This window comes from Filicampus tigris, chromosome 14 (genome assembly GCF_054856515.1).
Source record: "Filicampus tigris isolate MCC_2025a chromosome 14, RoL_Ftig_1.0, whole genome shotgun sequence".
In the NCBI taxonomy this organism is placed as follows: Eukaryota; Metazoa; Chordata; class Actinopteri; order Syngnathiformes; family Syngnathidae; genus Filicampus; species Filicampus tigris.
This window is the reverse complement of record NC_141230.1, coordinates 17,081,836-17,098,284: the sequence shown is the minus strand read 5'-3', so window position 1 is coordinate 17,098,284 and position 16,449 is coordinate 17,081,836. Positions and strand designations below refer to the sequence as shown.

At 40.7% G+C, this 16,449-nt stretch overlaps 3 protein-coding genes across 7 annotated transcripts in view; 1 reads left to right on the top strand and 2 right to left on the bottom strand.

Moving 5' to 3' along the window:
* Positions 1-127: 127 nt before the first annotated feature.
* On the bottom strand, positions 128-10,060 carry slc15a1a (solute carrier family 15 member 1a). Its single transcript, XM_086051820.1, has 21 exons — positions 9,669-10,060; positions 9,428-9,569; positions 8,612-8,731; positions 8,421-8,520; positions 7,411-7,501; positions 7,015-7,098; positions 6,629-6,711; positions 6,433-6,519; positions 6,236-6,325; positions 5,948-5,992; positions 5,395-5,427; positions 5,216-5,304; positions 4,609-4,690; positions 4,349-4,468; positions 3,677-3,823; positions 3,552-3,598; positions 2,858-2,965; positions 2,648-2,759; positions 2,425-2,562; positions 1,865-1,972; positions 128-1,763 (listed from the first exon to the last, which is right to left on the bottom strand). Exons 1-21 carry the CDS (start codon positions 9,787-9,789, stop codon positions 1,536-1,538), a joined length of 2,175 nt encoding a protein of 724 aa, XP_085907946.1. The 5' UTR covers positions 9,790-10,060; the 3' UTR covers positions 128-1,535.
* sdhaf3 (succinate dehydrogenase complex assembly factor 3) lies at positions 10,049-11,131 on the top strand. The gene is made up of 2 exons (XM_086051823.1): positions 10,049-10,168; positions 10,269-11,131. The coding sequence occupies exon 2, from the start codon at positions 10,280-10,282 to the stop codon at positions 10,649-10,651; it is 372 nt and encodes a 123-aa protein (XP_085907949.1). The 5' UTR covers positions 10,049-10,168; positions 10,269-10,279; the 3' UTR covers positions 10,652-11,131.
* Positions 11,132-12,399: 1,268 nt separating this feature from the next.
* LOC147136571 (dedicator of cytokinesis protein 9) overlaps positions 12,400-16,449 on the bottom strand; it is a 74,802-nt gene continuing 70,752 nt past the window's right edge. For all 5 annotated transcript variants that reach the window (XM_086051818.1, XM_086051819.1, XM_086051815.1 and 2 more), the window contains exons 51-53: positions 15,029-15,129; positions 14,806-14,944; positions 12,400-13,308 (exon numbers count right to left, since the gene is read on the bottom strand). In XM_086051818.1, coding sequence (XP_085907944.1) covers positions 13,183-13,308; positions 14,806-14,944; positions 15,029-15,129 — 366 coding nt within the window. In that variant the 3' untranslated portion in view covers positions 12,400-13,182. The remainder of the gene's footprint in view (positions 13,309-14,805; positions 14,945-15,028; positions 15,130-16,449) is intronic.

The window sequence follows — 16,449 nt, the reverse complement described above, 5'->3', positions numbered from 1 at the left end:
GTGCAGTGGTGCGAAGTAACGAATAACAATTTCGTTACTGTACTTGAATTGCTTTTTTTCAGGTATCTCTGCTGTACTACACCCCCCCCCCCCCCCGCCGAACAATTTTTACTTGTACTCCCTATATTTCAAAACACTTATCTTTTTTGTGTCGCAGTGGAAGCCCATTTACACCAGTAAAGAAATAAGAATAAAAATCTGATATTTTTGCCAAAGTGTGCTAACAACAAATGAGTTGCTATGCATACAGCATCAGCAATCAAGTTATAGCTAACTGAACACTGGAGTGTTGTATGCTTTATGTGGTGGGCCTAAACAGTACTAAGCAATCTTTTATGCACAACCAAAATTGTGTAACCTCCAAATAACAATGTACGTTAAAGTGAATTTAGTTTAACAAGGCTCCAATTGTTAGCATCATAAAATCTTTATTAACATTAGCAAATGAATATGCTTAAGTAACACGCTTAAAGCAGCACTGGGCAAGAATTCGACCTGAATAAAAAAAAAAAAATTCACAACTCTTGATGAAACATTGACTTACAAGTAGTTGAATGTGACTTTTGTCATGGGGGGGGGGGGGGTTGTCAACCCTGGGAGCAACCCTGGCACACAAGAAGAATAGAAATGTCCTGAATTGCTTTACGGCATACTCACTTCCTCCTTTTGCTATCAGGACGGAAGTTGATTCGAAACGTCAATGCGCTATTACTGGTGTTATGGCAGAAGTCCCAAAACAAACAAAAAAAGTATCGTTTAAAAGAAATTGATTCACTACCTCATCGCTATTCATCTTTCACACAGCCAATGGAAATAGAAATGTAATTCAGTCCAACTTGCGGGCCAGCTAGAGCTCAGGATTTCACGTCACTACGCGCTGGCACACATTGGACATGTGGTTAACTTTTGTCAAAACACTACTGATTTTATCCACATGGGGCCGCCATAATCAACAAAATCTGACATGACACAGTGTTGCTTTAAGTGTAACTGTACTGCTGATACTGTACTGGGTGGCGACATGCTTTCCTTAACGGCAGTAATTTACGTGGTTAGAATCACTCTTTAACATCAATGGTTAAAAAAAAAAAAACACGATTTGATGAGCTTTGCTGAGATGAGATTTAACAGGAGCATTTTTTGGATGAAAGTTATGTTGGACCTTTAAGGAAAATTAAAGGAGAAACAAAATAACTACACGCTCCCTATGCTCTTTAACAATCACGCAATATTCCACAAAATGATTTATTATGTTACAAAATCAAGACAGACTATAAAAGTAGGACAATGCATTTTAAATGGGAAAAAAGGTGTATCGGTTGTTTCTTTCCTAAAGTATATGGTGCTGGATACATTGTAAGGGAGGACACACCTGTAGCTGTATGCCCAAATGTTGTTTGTCCAGTGAAACGACGTGTACATACAGTACACACAAACACGCGCGCACACACACACACACACATCCCACACACACACACACACGGAAGCAAGCATTAAGGAACATAGCCTCAATAGTGTCACACTGTCGTTTTTTGTCACATTTGAGTTTGTTTGTTTTCATCTTTCTCATCATCACTCTCAACTGAGTCTTTCATGAAGTCCATCGCCTGTTTGAGGCCTCTGTCGTCATTGTCGTCATCCACATTCTTTCTGAACTGTGCCTCAATTTCAGCGGGATCCATGTAAGTGTAAAAGTACGCCATGAAGGAGAAGATGAAACACACGGCGATCAGGAGCGAGGCGAAGAGGACGTACTCCGCCCACTTTAAACAAGAACGAATCGTGTATCGTCATCATTCCACCACACAACTGCAACTTTTGGGTGTGGGTGTTATTTGTGGAACTTTTTTTTTTTTTTTTTTACCTGTTCGGGAATCTTTGCGAGCTCGGCCACGATCAGAACGATGAAGTTGCCGATAGCGACGGTAAGCAACCAGCCCGCTTGCAGCACTGCTTTCATGTTACTTGGTGCCTTGGAGACAACAATTATGACACAGAAAGGTCACACCCATGTTAAATGTCCAACACAAATTATACATGTTGGAAGATAATTGCTAAAAATCTTGTGCAAAGCCTTAGAACTATGTTGTACAGTATAGCCTCTGTTATTCGCAGAAAAATCTGCACTTTCTGTCTCAAGACGCCACAAGATGGCGCCAATGTCTGGGTAATAGAAAAGTAGTGCTTTAGTACCATGTTGTACCAAAAGTATGTTCAAGTGAAGGGAAAAGCTTCTATTAGAAAAGCCTTTCTAATAGAAATGCAGTGCTTTGGTGCCATCTTGTGACATCTATAGGCCATTGTAAACTTTTTGGGGAGGATCAATTGCTTGCAAATTTTCTGCATTTGTGGAAGGGCTCAGTTAATGTACAGTACTGATGGGACACGAATACACTGCACTGTTCAATACAGTATGCCCTTTACCTGTGAATAAGAAAACTCCAAGCCTGTGACAGAAAACATGACTTCGCCCGCAGTGATGAAGAAGTACTGTGGGATCTGGAGGGCCATGTTAACGGAGTTGGGCTGAATGTCTTCGACTGCACTAATAGACTCGTGGCACTAACAGAAAAACAAATTCAAATATAAAACACTGAAAATGAATACACGTGAGTACATTTCACTGCGATGCATGTGGCAAACTCACAGGCGATCCAAACTTCAACGTGCTGTGGATAAGGAAAGTGTACGAACTTCCGAATCCAAACTCCCTGCTGTATTCGCATGACTCTGAACCGCTGCTTATGGTGAACGTGGTGCTGATCGTTGCAAAAAAAAAAAATCATACATTCGTATGTTAGCTGCATTATTATTTGTGTATTGTTGGCCATGGTCTGTAAAGTGTTGATGTACTTACATTCCATTTTTAATCTGGGAATAGTTCGAATAATATTCCGGCTCAAGTAAAGTGGGGTCCGCTCCTCCAATGGACATATTCACTGCTGTTAACATTCCGTTTATAAATCTGAAATAAAACCAATGAAATGTTTTCAATAAATAAATAAACACATTTTAGTTGCACGATATTCTGACAAATATTGCGTTTGTGGAATAAGAGTTAATCCACCCGTTTTTAGCCATCTCCGGGGGCGGCCATTTTGTCACTTCTGTCGACTGAAAATGACATCACAGTTGCGCAGGGCTCAGGTCACGACCAATCACGGCTGACCTGTTTTCTGAAGCTGAGCCGTGATTGGTCGTTACCTGAGCCCTGAGCAGTTGTCAGTCGACAGAAGCTCAGATGGCCGCCCACTGAGATTGCTAGAAAGGGGTGTATTTTGCTGCTTAAATCATATTCCACAAACACAATATTAATCAGAATGCTGTGTTTTAACTAGTGAGCCTGCTGGGAACATATTCTTGAAAAAAAAAAAGATGTTTCGGTTGATTTTCCGCTTTAAACATTTAACTGAAAGCCAGTATAGATGGTTGGTGTACCCTGCCTCTTGTTTAAAGTCAGCTGTGATAAACTCCAGCTCACATTCAATCCTATGCGTAAAGTGCTGTAGAAAATGGATGGAAGTATAGATACAATAATATATGTCATTTACCTGATAGCATTATTTCCCTGCTGTGGCTTGGCTTTCAGATCCTCAGTCTGAGAGAAGGTCACAGTGAGATTTTAGTTGTTGGACCCCACAAGCGTCTTGATTTATTTGAATTGTACGAAACTCACCAGCTGCCACTCCTGTGAGATGTTTGAGGGAAGCAGAAGTGTCTGGCGCCCTCCCTTGGTGAAGAAGAGCGCTCTTGTCACTCCTACGTGGCTCTCCACAGTCACATTGATTGCTTCCTCTCCAAATGTCAAGTACTGCTTACTGGCCTGCCACACACACAAATATAACAATATGGTATATTAAAGATGCAAGCACCTCCTTTTTCATGGCATATTCTCAAAATGATTGTCAAACTTTAACAATATGCTTTGCTTGCTTTGTACCGCGGCTCAATAAAGGTTGGGAAACAGTGGTAAAAGATACCAGTTTGTCAAAGCGCGAGCGTTGGAATCTGCTCAAAATGGCGGCTTCAACTCAAGATGGCCGACTTTCTGTTCAATTCAAAGCGTGGATCCTTGGAACTTTTTATGTGTCCTGTTATGATAGACGAGTTCACCCAGATCAGTTAATCGGGCAAACTGATGTTGAGGGATAATGTTTTTGTACTTTCCAGGAGATGCTACTGAGTGAATTTTGCGAGTTGTGAGGGTGAACCCCTAAAACACATTTTTTTACCAGGCTACATACAGTTGCAACTTGTTTGTCGGAAGAATAATAAACACAGCGATTCCGCAGCTGAAAAAATAAAGGGCAGTGTATGGAGTTATAGTTTTAAAGAGATAACTGCATACCTGATTTGGAGGGAGCTCCAGCTGCACACTGTCGGGCAGTTTGACTTTAAGGGGCTCAGCCCCCATGTTTAATAATTTCAACTGGCTCTGTGATGCTGATGGGAATGTGGGCAGTGTTTTCTACACAAAAGGCACAAAGAAGAGGTCCTTTTACTGGTTGTGCTACTTTTGTAACACATTTTTATGAGGAACAAAACATTAGCCGTGTCTCATTGAAATGTCAAACGACGTCAACAAACAATAATTCATCATCCACTTACGTCAATTTCAACCTGAACCAGAGCAGCGCAGACGAAGGCCAAGGCTGCCAGAAACATCCCCACGGTCATTCTTTTCAGAGGCCTAATGAAAAAAAAAATACCATTGCAACAACTTAGGTATAATCAATTGTTATTATTTCTCATATAATTGAATCCCAACATATATGAAGTCTTATTTGATGTCACGATATAAAATGCATTTGTATAGGCCAGTACGTAAGGCCTAGGGCAATATATGAAGAAATATACACAAAACACAAAAAGTTAAGGATACTAGGCTTTCAGGTGAAATTTCAGGATGAAGCTAAAATGTACCATAACTATTACAGGTGGACTTAAGTGACTTTTTCTAAACCTTTGAATGTCCAATTGTTCAGCGTTTCAGTGCTTTTTGTACAATTTGCTGCATGTTCTCTAACCAGTCATTTTTAATTTTTATTTCCAAGCGCACCCACTTCTCTGCCTTTCTGTGACTTTTCCAGTCTCTCTGCATCTCTAGTACAACCTGCTAATCGCGATATCGCTACCTTTTTTTTTTGGGTGAGTAGAGTACAGTACATATAAAAAGACCTGTACAAATCTTTAGTTACCCTTGAGTGTGACTTACGTGAAGTTCAAGCCACATTTTTTGATGAGAGGGTAAATAACACTGTCCATGATGGGCACCAAGGTCAAGATCAGGACAGGGTTGACAGTCTAGTAAAATGGCAAAATGAGAGTGAGGCCAGTCCGACACACACATACACGCATTGATTCATTAAACATGACGACTTGACTTAAGCCTACCTGCATCTGATCGGGCTGGACGACGAGAGCTCCCTGCAGACACACGTAGCTTAGTAGTGCACTCACATATTGCCTCAGTATTTAACGATGTTCTTATAGCGGAAGTCAACCCAAACATATTTTTTTAAGAATATGTTCTATGAAGGCCCATTAGTTAAAACACAGCTTTCTGATTAATATTGTGTTTGTGGAATATGAGTTAAGCAACAAAATCCACCCGTTTTTAGCCATCTCCGGGGGCGGCCATTTTGTCACTTCGGTCGACTGAAAATGACATCACACACCCTCAGGGCTCAGATAACGACCAAGCATAGCTCAGCTTCAAAAAACAGGTGAGCCGTGATTGGTTGTCATCTGAGCCCTGAGGGTCTGTGATGTCATTTTCAGTTGACAGAAGTGACAAAATGGCCGCCCCCTGAGGTGGCTAAAAACAGGTGGATGTTGCTGCTTAACTCCTATTTCATATTAATCACATTATAATCATATTGGGCCTGCATAGAACATATTCTTGAACAAAAATATGTTTGACTTCCCCTTTAAGTAGTACACTTACAAAGTTTCCATCCATGGTGGTGGCCTGCAAAGTCCACCTGGAACCCTTCAAGACAAAAGAAGTGTTTGGAAGGCAACAATCCATTGGATGTTGCAACATTTAGTGTGCGTCTTTGGACCATATCATTCATTTTAATTGTACTCTTTGTTCATTTTTTCCCACTTCACTTCAGGTTTGAGCTTTCCATTTTAGATTGGATGATAGAAAAAAAAAATCGAATGAATTGTTCAAAAACAACTTGCCTAATAATTGTGTATGCAGTGTCGCAAAGTGCTTTCAGTGAAATACCTTCTGGTCAAACAGGGTCCAAAACATTGGAAGTGGAATGTACAGGAAGAGAACCTTCAGCACCATTTTGATTTGAGCAATAAGCAGTTTCTACAGGGCAGGAAGGAAGAATCACAGCTTAATATCAAGCACCGCTGATAAGAAGAAGAGCACTTAGTTATGATACTGCTGATCAGTAGAATTGAAGGCAAACTTACATCATACTTCTCCTCTGCCCAGTCCATCCAGTGCTGCCTCTTGGGGAATCTGCTGCTTCTGTGCCTGTAGCGGTTTTTAATGGCAAACTGATAGCGAAGAGAACAAAACAAATATTGTCAGGACAGCGCAGACCCTTGAAGAAGAACGATGAACAGATGCAAGTGGTAGGGAAAAAAACAACAACAACAGACTTACACCGATGCATCGACAAACATCCGTCATGATGTTTCCTTGGGGCTCCGCTTTGTAGTACATGCCACTGCCGACGATGAACACCACTGTGTTGGCGACATCACGCATTATCAGTCTGTCTCTCTATCTATCTATCCATATACATATATTAGGGGTGAGCAGCTCTTCATTAAACCATGATTCGATACGTATCGCGATTCACGGGGCGCGACACGATTCGCGCAGCGCCGGTTCATTTGAAAGCGGAACGAGTCAGTTCCGTTTGATTCCGTGGTATTATGATCCGATTCGATATGGTGCGGCTCAGTTTGTGAGGCTGTGAAGCAATGACCTTGTCAGGACCGCAAATGTGACATTTCTGTCAAAGAGTTTATGTAGGTGATACATACCAAGTGCAACCACCATGAGAGCAGCAGGGACTCCAAAGGCAAGGGGATAGCAGCTTTGCTTGGTGTGGATGCCACACTCTTGACCTGCCACATACACACGCAAACAATTGTGAAGATCTCATCATGGCTAATACACAATAATAATAATAATAATTTTTTTTAAAAATCACTGTTTTCCATTTAATTTCTTATGGCCTCCAGGTGTTTTTCAAACAAGTATTGAATGTAACTATGGCCGTGTTAGCGTAGGTTTATGATAGACGAGTGTGTTTTTACAACGATCAAATGAAAAACACTAAATACAGTGGTGCCGCGTCTGTAACCTCAAAATATTATGATATTGCATCTAACATTTTCAGTAAAAACCTACTTTGCTTGTGGTCTACTTTCTCTTACCTCTCAAGATGGGAGTGATAATGGTCGACAGGAGGCTGCCTCCATTGATGCACAGGTAAAACACAGAGAAAAAAGTTCTTCTTTGCTTCTCCTGCATAGAGCAATGGGATTGTATTCAAAACATGTGGTATTCACTTTTCAGAACAGATTTGTTGAAATATGCAACGCGATTGTTGAAATGTGTTACGATGGAGCATGGTAAACGTTTTAAGTGCACCACTGTGGCCATTAGGAATGAAAGTGAGTTGGAGTCTATCCCAGGTGATGTTTTGCCAACAAGCGGGGTACACCCTACTCGTCGCCAGCCAATCACACCTACCAACAATTAAGGGTTTCCAAAGAACTTTACATGTTAAACCCCAAACAAGAATGCGGAGAAATGCAAATTCCTGATACGAGATTCAAACCCAGAACCTCTCAACTGTGAGGCAAATGTGCTAACCACTCGGACAACAATACACCGGCTTGTAAGAAAGATCTGTAGTTGCATCGGAGACAGTGCCTGACCCACGAAAGCGGTCTGTAAAATCGGCGGACCAGCCAGGACACCTCTCTAATCTCATGTTAGCGTTAGCATTTTTGTTATTGGTTCAGGTTGGAGTTGTGTGCAGGACTTGTACCAGGACATGTACAAACTGCCACGAGCTAAAACGTTTAGACAATGTTGACACATTATAATGCCCAAACAGGTTTTGTTTTTATAAGCCTTCAAAACCGCAATAAAATAACTTAATACCTTGCTTCCATTTCCAACATCCTAGGTATGTGAAGTGGGATTTTTTTTTTTTTCAATGATGGTGACCAAAGCCACATTACACAATAGACTGGATGTGAGTAACATACAGTACTTCAGCTGTCATTTTCTTGCATTACAACCAAATGGGCCTGGGCTGATGAGAAACAAACGCACGGCTCCCACTAATTACAACTGCCGTACATTCAGCTGTTGTGTTTATGGCTATTCCTTACCTAAACTTTATTATGAGTATCTTGTAAGGTAATGTACTCACCTGGTTGTCGCTGAACTGGTCCCCACCAAAGGCAGCCACGCACGGTTTGATGCCCCCGGTGCCCAAAGCAATAAGAAAGAGGCCCACCATTGACATGACACTGAATGTCAACAAAAACACGACACGCTGTTTAAAACAGGCCATCAACTTCCACATACCTGATTCGAAAACTACCATTGACAGACACCCACACGTGAAAGGTCATGTCGTCGGGCTTCCCGTCTCTGTCGGAGTCGGTGATGTCGTGGATTGCGCTGACAGCCATGGCCACCTGACCCACTGCGTAGACGATGGATAGGTAGATGATGGTCCTGGGGGAGGGAGGTACAAACACAATCATGTCAGTCTTTAAGGCAAAAATTGGCACAAAAAAACAACTAAATCCTACCATGAAAGGGACTAAGTTGATTCAATCAAAAACTAAACACACCTCACTATAAGACATTAGAACCATGTCATTTTCCCCAACCAGTAAGTAAAACTATTTAATTCTGATACTGAAAAAGTTATAATTATATAATAGAAGAAGTGCCCATCTGTAATGGAAAAAATGTCCATAATTTCTGATGTTTTTCTTGCATTAAAATTAATCCGTTAAATAATTCACATTTTTTCCCATTATACAAGTACTTGTATATGCATATTTTTAGTAATTTCCCAAGGCCAATTCCTATTTTTTTTTTTTTTTTTTGTAATAAGTCTTAATTTAATTACTTGCAATGGTGAATTTGGGGTTCTCATTAGCTGCACCTATGATCATCAATTTAAGAAATAAACCACTAAATATTTGACTTTGGTGGAGTGAATCTGTATAATAATTACATATTTTAAAATAATAATAACAATAAAAAGATACACCTGTATATCTGCAATGTTACACATGTAAAAAAGTGTTTATAGATTTCAACAACAACATAAAATCTTGTGACCGCAACTACTATACAGTATTTTGTTCTTTAGAAACGTTTTCTCCCTTGAGTCCTTTACGCAACGACACTGCCACTCACTTGAATTTCCCCAGCCAGGAGTCGGCCACGATAGCGCCCAAAATAGGAGTGAGATAGCACAAGGCGACAAAAGTGTGGTAGATGGAAGTGGCCATGTCATCATCCCAGCGCAGGAAGTACTTAAAGTACAGCACCAAGACAGCTGTGGACAAGCAGTCAAAGTCAACGACAATTTCAACAATTTGCCCAAATGTACAGATGCTCATGTGTTTGGTCACATGCGCAAGAAATCTATTCTCACCTCGCATGCCATAGTAGGAGAACCTCTCGCAGAACTCATTGACCACAATGAAAAATATGCTGAGCGGGTAGCCACATATCGTTATGTCCTGCAAAATTTCAGATGGAAAAACCACATGCATCTTAATTCTCTAACTTTGTTCCGTTTTACTACTCTTTCAGATTGTTTTCACGTGATTGTTGCTTCTGTTACTGCGCAGTCCCTTAGACTAACCCCGCTTCTTGTCATTTGCATGATATGTCTATTCATGTTTGACTAACAACCCTTCAAATTTCAGGTTGTTTGCACAAGATCCAGGTTAAAAGAACCTGAAAAGAGCAACATAAAAAAAGTTTTTCTGTTGTCATTTGCGTCATTCAAATTTCGCCGCTTACAGGATGCCGTAGTATGGTCGATAGTATCGCGAGATTTAGTGTGTCCGTCCGTCCGTACAAGATGGCTGACTGAAGAAGCAATGTCAGGCTAACGTCCGCTGTCCGGGATAAACAAGGACGTGCTAAGTAAATATCCGTTCAACCGATGTATTTTATTGTTTGCTGCATTGACAATCTGCGAGCATGGATTTATTTAAATAAATATTTTCCTTATGCTCTTCCTTAGGTGTATCAACTATGGCTACTGGTTCTCAAGCCTCTAAAGTTTGTTCGTTGTACAAGAGGATTCTCGTGCTGCACCGCTTTCTGCCGATACATTTGAGAGCCCTCGGCGACAACTACGTGAAAGACGAATTCCGAAGACACAAAAACGCTTCGCCTGAAGAAGCGAAGAGCTTCATGAGAGAATGGGAGAACTACAAGGACACTCTGCAGCCGCAAGTCCTGGAATCAGTCAGGGACAAAAACGGTTCTCTGAGTTTTGGCATTAACATGCCGGCGGAGAAACTGAAGGACTTCCAAGATGAACAAATAGGACAACTGTACGAGCTCCTGCTTGAATCCACTAAACCTAATAATCAGTTTAATATACAGGAGGATAACAAATGAAGCAGCTAGCCCGATGTGAAAGCAACGCCCGTTGGTGTTTTTTATTATGAATAGACAATGAACGTGATGAAAATACGGAGATCATGTTTGGTCAAGGCAACAGTAATTAATGCGTTGTCCTTATGTTCCTGTAAAGCCCCACTAATCCACATGGAAGTAAGAAATTGTCCACAGAGATGATGGTGCTGAATAAGTTTTAAAAAGTCAAGTGATTACTGTTCGTGTACTTACTGATTACTTTCAGCAAAGCTCAAACATTATAATTGGTAATTCTTGAAATAAGTAGCCATGCAACAAACTAATGTACACACGCATTTCCAAGATGTATTTGTTCTGCATATCTGAAAATGAATGGTGCTTTGAGCCCTACTTCCAAATGACTTGGCTACCTCACTTCCGACGTTGCTCTTTAAATGATCTGATTAACGGCTGTTTGTTTCATATTCCATGTTCATGGATAATAAACTTGAGATGGCCGTCTACAGATTTATTGTTGTACCAAAGGGTAAAATAGAGAGAGAGAGCAAACATATAAATAGGTGGCGTAGCCAAACGTTGCACTCATGTTATTGCAATACAGTTAGAATAATTACTCATGTAAAAGTGGTAAGTGAAAAAAATATATACTAAAGTACCGAGTATCTGCTGTGAAACCTCCGTTATGTAATCTAAGGAAATTAGCTATGTAAATAGCTCATAATTAACCCGAACCACCAATCCAAAGTGTTAAATATATTTGCAGGATAATAGTTTGACAACTGATAACTGGAGAATAATGACCACATCTGCAATTATATAATTTTAGTATACACTGATAGCTACTGCACTAAGTAAAAAGAATAATAAATAGCCAAAGATTTCAGAGCTGATGGTTCATTAGCAGAATGGGCTTCCACTTTTTTCCACAATTTAATTCTTGTCCATGGTCAGCAGACTTCACTTTTTGAAATCACAATGCCACACCAATAACCACCTGTCGAAAACCCAAGACTATTACATGAAATGTGTCCCTCGTCTGATTGATCAATGTAATCTGTCAGAAAACAAACAGAAACAACACATTTTGCAAGTCTTGAATTTAAGAATAATACACATTTTACCTAAAATGTATGACTCAGTGGAATAAAAAAATAAAAATCAGTTTCAACTGGGGGAAAGTCACCACGATAGAGCCGAAAGGTTCAATTCAGTGCCAACAATATATCATTGACCCGTGGGAAACTTCATTCCATTTGATTTATGCAGCAGAAGGGTTCACAAAAGTAAGCATGGAGCACAAAGAATAAAGCCCAGAGGGTTACATCATTTAATTTCAGGAGCCGCTCTGGGCTCATTCATTATTACAGTACCATCATGTAGGTGTAATGAATGTTTTACCTTTCCTTTACTCTTCTTCCCTTTCTTTGGCTCCTTAAAATCTGTGCCTAAAAACAACATGCGCACATTCAGATTTCATACGGGTGACGGAATAGCAACGGTGGATTCGGCGAAACTCACCTGCCATGATGTCAACAAACTGCTTTCAATTGGCAGACCATTCACACTTGAGTTAGCACTATTGTTTCCTCCTTGATAATGCTTACTAGACATTCATACATCCTCCCATCCTGCTGACTGATGCTTTTATGGTGGGCGGTAGCATGATATAACATAACAGATACCGAGTCCCTGACACCTCCATAAAAACATTCCTAACAATACAACTTGTGACACTGAACACAAGCAAATAAAAAAAAACAAAAAACAGCTGCACAGAAATTAGCGTATTTTATTTAAAGAAAAGCAGCGGGGGGGGGACATCAGCTTACAGCAGAACTGTGATTTGTGTTAAATACAAAAACAAAACAAAAAAAGCCCTCACTGCTGCCCAAATATAAAAGACAATTTCGATTGGATGAACACTAAAATGGTAAAAGCTTCAAACGACCCCCTTGTTGGCGCAGTGTCAGGTTCCACCCCCTCCTCGCTTTGGCATGAAGGTGAAAAACATCTGTACAGTGTATGAGCTCCGCAGAGCAAAATCCTTTGCAAATATTGCACACGCTCCTTTTCTTTCCTTTTCATATATACATAAATAAACAACTCCGTTAACCTTTCTTTTTTCTTTTAGGTGCAATGCCTTTAAATAGTCTAAAACCCTCCCGAGCCCGTGAGGCAATTTCATATTGGCTAACATACAGGAATCTAAAATTGTAGAAATATAACATCATGTACGAGGGTGATGCATGTATGCCGCATAGACTGCTGCTCACGTATACATCAATAGTGACTTATAAAAGTGTACTGTACATGAAAACACAACGTAACTGATTCATCAAGATGAAATGACGTCACGTGAGGACATGCGCATGAAGCATCCAGGAACAGAAATGAAATGACATCAGGTCATGTTGAGGCACCCTCCCCCATCCTTATTTCGAGATCCACGTGGCCGCGGGCTCGAGTGGAGACCGGGAAGCGAGCGGCGGCAACTGCTCGAGTCTGTGCCTGCGGGAGGTCCCCGTTGCCGTGCCTGACCGCTTTCTGGCTCTTCATACCACAGAAGAAGAGCTGGGGATGCCCTGGATGGTGGCCCCCGTTGGCGTGCCACTGATGGCGTTGAAGATGTGAAGCGAGTCGGGAAGGGCGCTTTTGATGCCGTCTTCCACAGTGCTGATCTGGGGAGGCAAAGTCAAAATCGATACACTCAGAGATTTGATGAGAACAGGCCTGCATCCTAAATTTGATGCTAGTACGACTAGTAACCGAGGAAAAAAATAATAGTTGCTTATACAGTGGCACCTTGAGCATGTTCGAAAGTCAGATCACTTCAAATCGTCAAATCAACACTCCTCATTGAAAATCATTCCAACCGCCCAATTAACACATTTTCAAACTTGTCTTTTTAAATGATATATATAGAGTACAACGTAGTATTGTACTGCATAATAAAATCTAATGTAAAAAAAAAGAACTTTTTTGCGTTTTTTTTTTTTTTTTTTACTTTCACTGAACGTAGTAATCTTCTTACCGGTTTTTGCCATGCTTTGTCACTTTCAGCAGCTCCTCCATCTTATCATGCGAGGTACGCGGCTTAGAAAGTATTTTAATGTCTTTGGCTGCCTTTTCAGCCGTTATGGCCTTATCCCACTTCAGTACGGTAGTAATATGCTAATATACGTCATCTGTTTGTTCTTCTCAAGCACTTACTTTCTTAGGACCAATCGTTACAAAAAAAAAACAAAAAAAAAGAAACACGGTAAGATAACAAACAGAAAAAGCCAGAGAACAAAAGAAAAGCTATAATTTCGAGACGCGAACTGCTGACCTGGGTTATTTGTGGAATGTTGACCTGCTTTGATACAGAAACACAGGAGGTACACAATATGCATTCTATATTACAGCTATTAAATAAACACACAGCATGTGCACAGGAGCTTTTCAAACACTCTATAAGTCGGCGACAAAAACTGTTCAAAATGTCCAGAAAATGGATTTTGCTCTTAAAAGTTCTTAAAAGATCTTAAAAGGTTCCACTGTATAGGGGCATATTTGCCACATACTGTATGAACACACAGATGAAAAGCACGTGCAGACACACCGTTATGCATCAGACAGGCATGCGGGTAATGCATACACACTCAATAACAATAATATTGATCAAGCCAGCTGTCACATTCACAGCAAAAGGTGGGTGGAACATGTGAGAGGGATCACTGATTTGATTTATTGCAGCCATGTAAAGATAAGACCCTGTGTGTCGAGATAAGGTTGCGATCAAGGCTCAGAGAATAATCTGCGTTATGATCAGCAAATTCATTCGAGCAGGATCGTAACTCGCACTGTTAAAATGCACCGTGACCAAAATTCATCGAGCATACGCAATGCGCATTCAAATGTTTATAGAGATTAAGAACATTTCACAGGAAAGCTCAATAGCGCCTAACCTTTTGTGATCAGTGTATGTTGCTCAAGTGAATATAAGAGCGCACGCACACACACACACGCATTCATCTGGCTGGACCAATCGACGACAACATTTAGGATTATCATTACCATCCGATCTGCTCATGTCGGCACCAAGAGAAAACAGAAAGTTGCGTTATCAACATGCGCGTTATGTCTTATTTTGTTGGACTTTGAAAAAAAAAACAAAACAAAAACATTGCACTCACTTGCTCGCGCATGATGATGGACAGCTCTCTGGCCAGGTCTCTGTAGTTGGCCTTCATCTCGTCGTGATACTCCTGCTGGTCCTCTTTAATGAGTCGCTCATTGATCCCCAAGCCGTGGCCGCACGCCTCCACGAAATGCCTGCGCGCCAAGCGGGCAGCGTCGGGATGCGTTAAAAGGAGCGTGACGGATCACAGGGTTGACATCTGTCAGGAGCAATCTCACCTGAAAACCTCTTTCAGCTGTTTGACCTTGTTATCAGGATACTTCTTGGCACTGGCGTCGTCCAGAAAAGCGCGAGCGTACGCCAGCGGTCCGGCATTCACCTGCGCAAGGAGGACATTTAGAATGTAATGAATGAAATGATCTGTTTATCTGCTTGTCAGTGTCATCTTGGCTCCAGCTCACCGGGGACCTGGATAAGCGCTCGGGGAAAAAAAAAACAAAAAAAAAATGCGTGTGAATGGATATTTAAAAATAGAGTACACGAAATGACTCAATTGAAGACATTCATAACATCTTGTACACATTATTTCTGGATTAACTATAAAGCCAACTCAATTTAAGAACGCTTCCAAAATGGTCTAATTGTCATCATTTGTAAAGTCCTAGCCAATGCTAATTTTGACTTCTTTCAGATTTTTTGTAGGCTATCATTGAATAACAAAAAACAAAAAAAAACCGGACGACTCTTTATAGCATAAGACAAAGATGACACTTGCAAACATTTACATTACATTATATTTAGGCATATATTCTATGGTCCATCTATTGCAGGTTTTCAACGATCGCAGTTCTGCTAATTGAATATGAACCCAGTAGGGCTCTGAGGACAGACTCGGGTCAACTGGTGGAGCCCAGAGTTCAGAGTAAACATGGTGAAGCAGCATGTAGCTGTTACGCTGCACCCAAAGGAATAAGCTGCTAACAAAAGTGATGTCTGCCGTAGGTGAAAATGCTTTTAAATGCAAGTTACATACTACGCCCCCTCCCCGCCCACCATACCTATGATTAAGGTCGTAGTATGTTCTTTTAATAATTTCTATTTTTTATTTCTGTACATCTTTTTCAACTCATTCACTGCCATTGACAAATTTACTTGTCTTTTCACAGCCCAGCCATTCAGACCCAGGAATTTATTTATATTTTTTCAAACGTTAGGTTAAAAGATTGTCTAAAAATATCTGGCAGTGAATGAGTTAAAGTGGAAGTCAACCCAAACTTATTTTTTTCAAGAATATGTTCTATGCAAGCCCACTAGTTTAAACAAGGCATTCTGATAAATATTGCATTTGTGGAATAACAGTTAATCGACTCATTTTTAGCCATCTCAGAGGGCGGCCATTTTGTCACTTCTGTCGACTGAAAATGACATCACAACTACCCAGGGGTCAAGTAATAACCAATCACGGCTCAGCTTTAGAAAACAGGGGAGGTGTGATTGGCCGTTACCTGAGCCCTGAGTAGTTGAGATGTCATTTTCAGTCGACAGAAATGACAAAATGGCCGCCCTATGAGATGGCTAAAAATGGCTGGATTTTGCTGCTTAACTCATATTCCACAAACGCAATATTAATCAGAATGCCGTGGTTCAACTAGTGGGCATGTTGGGACCATATTCCTGAAAAAAATATGTCTGGGTTGAT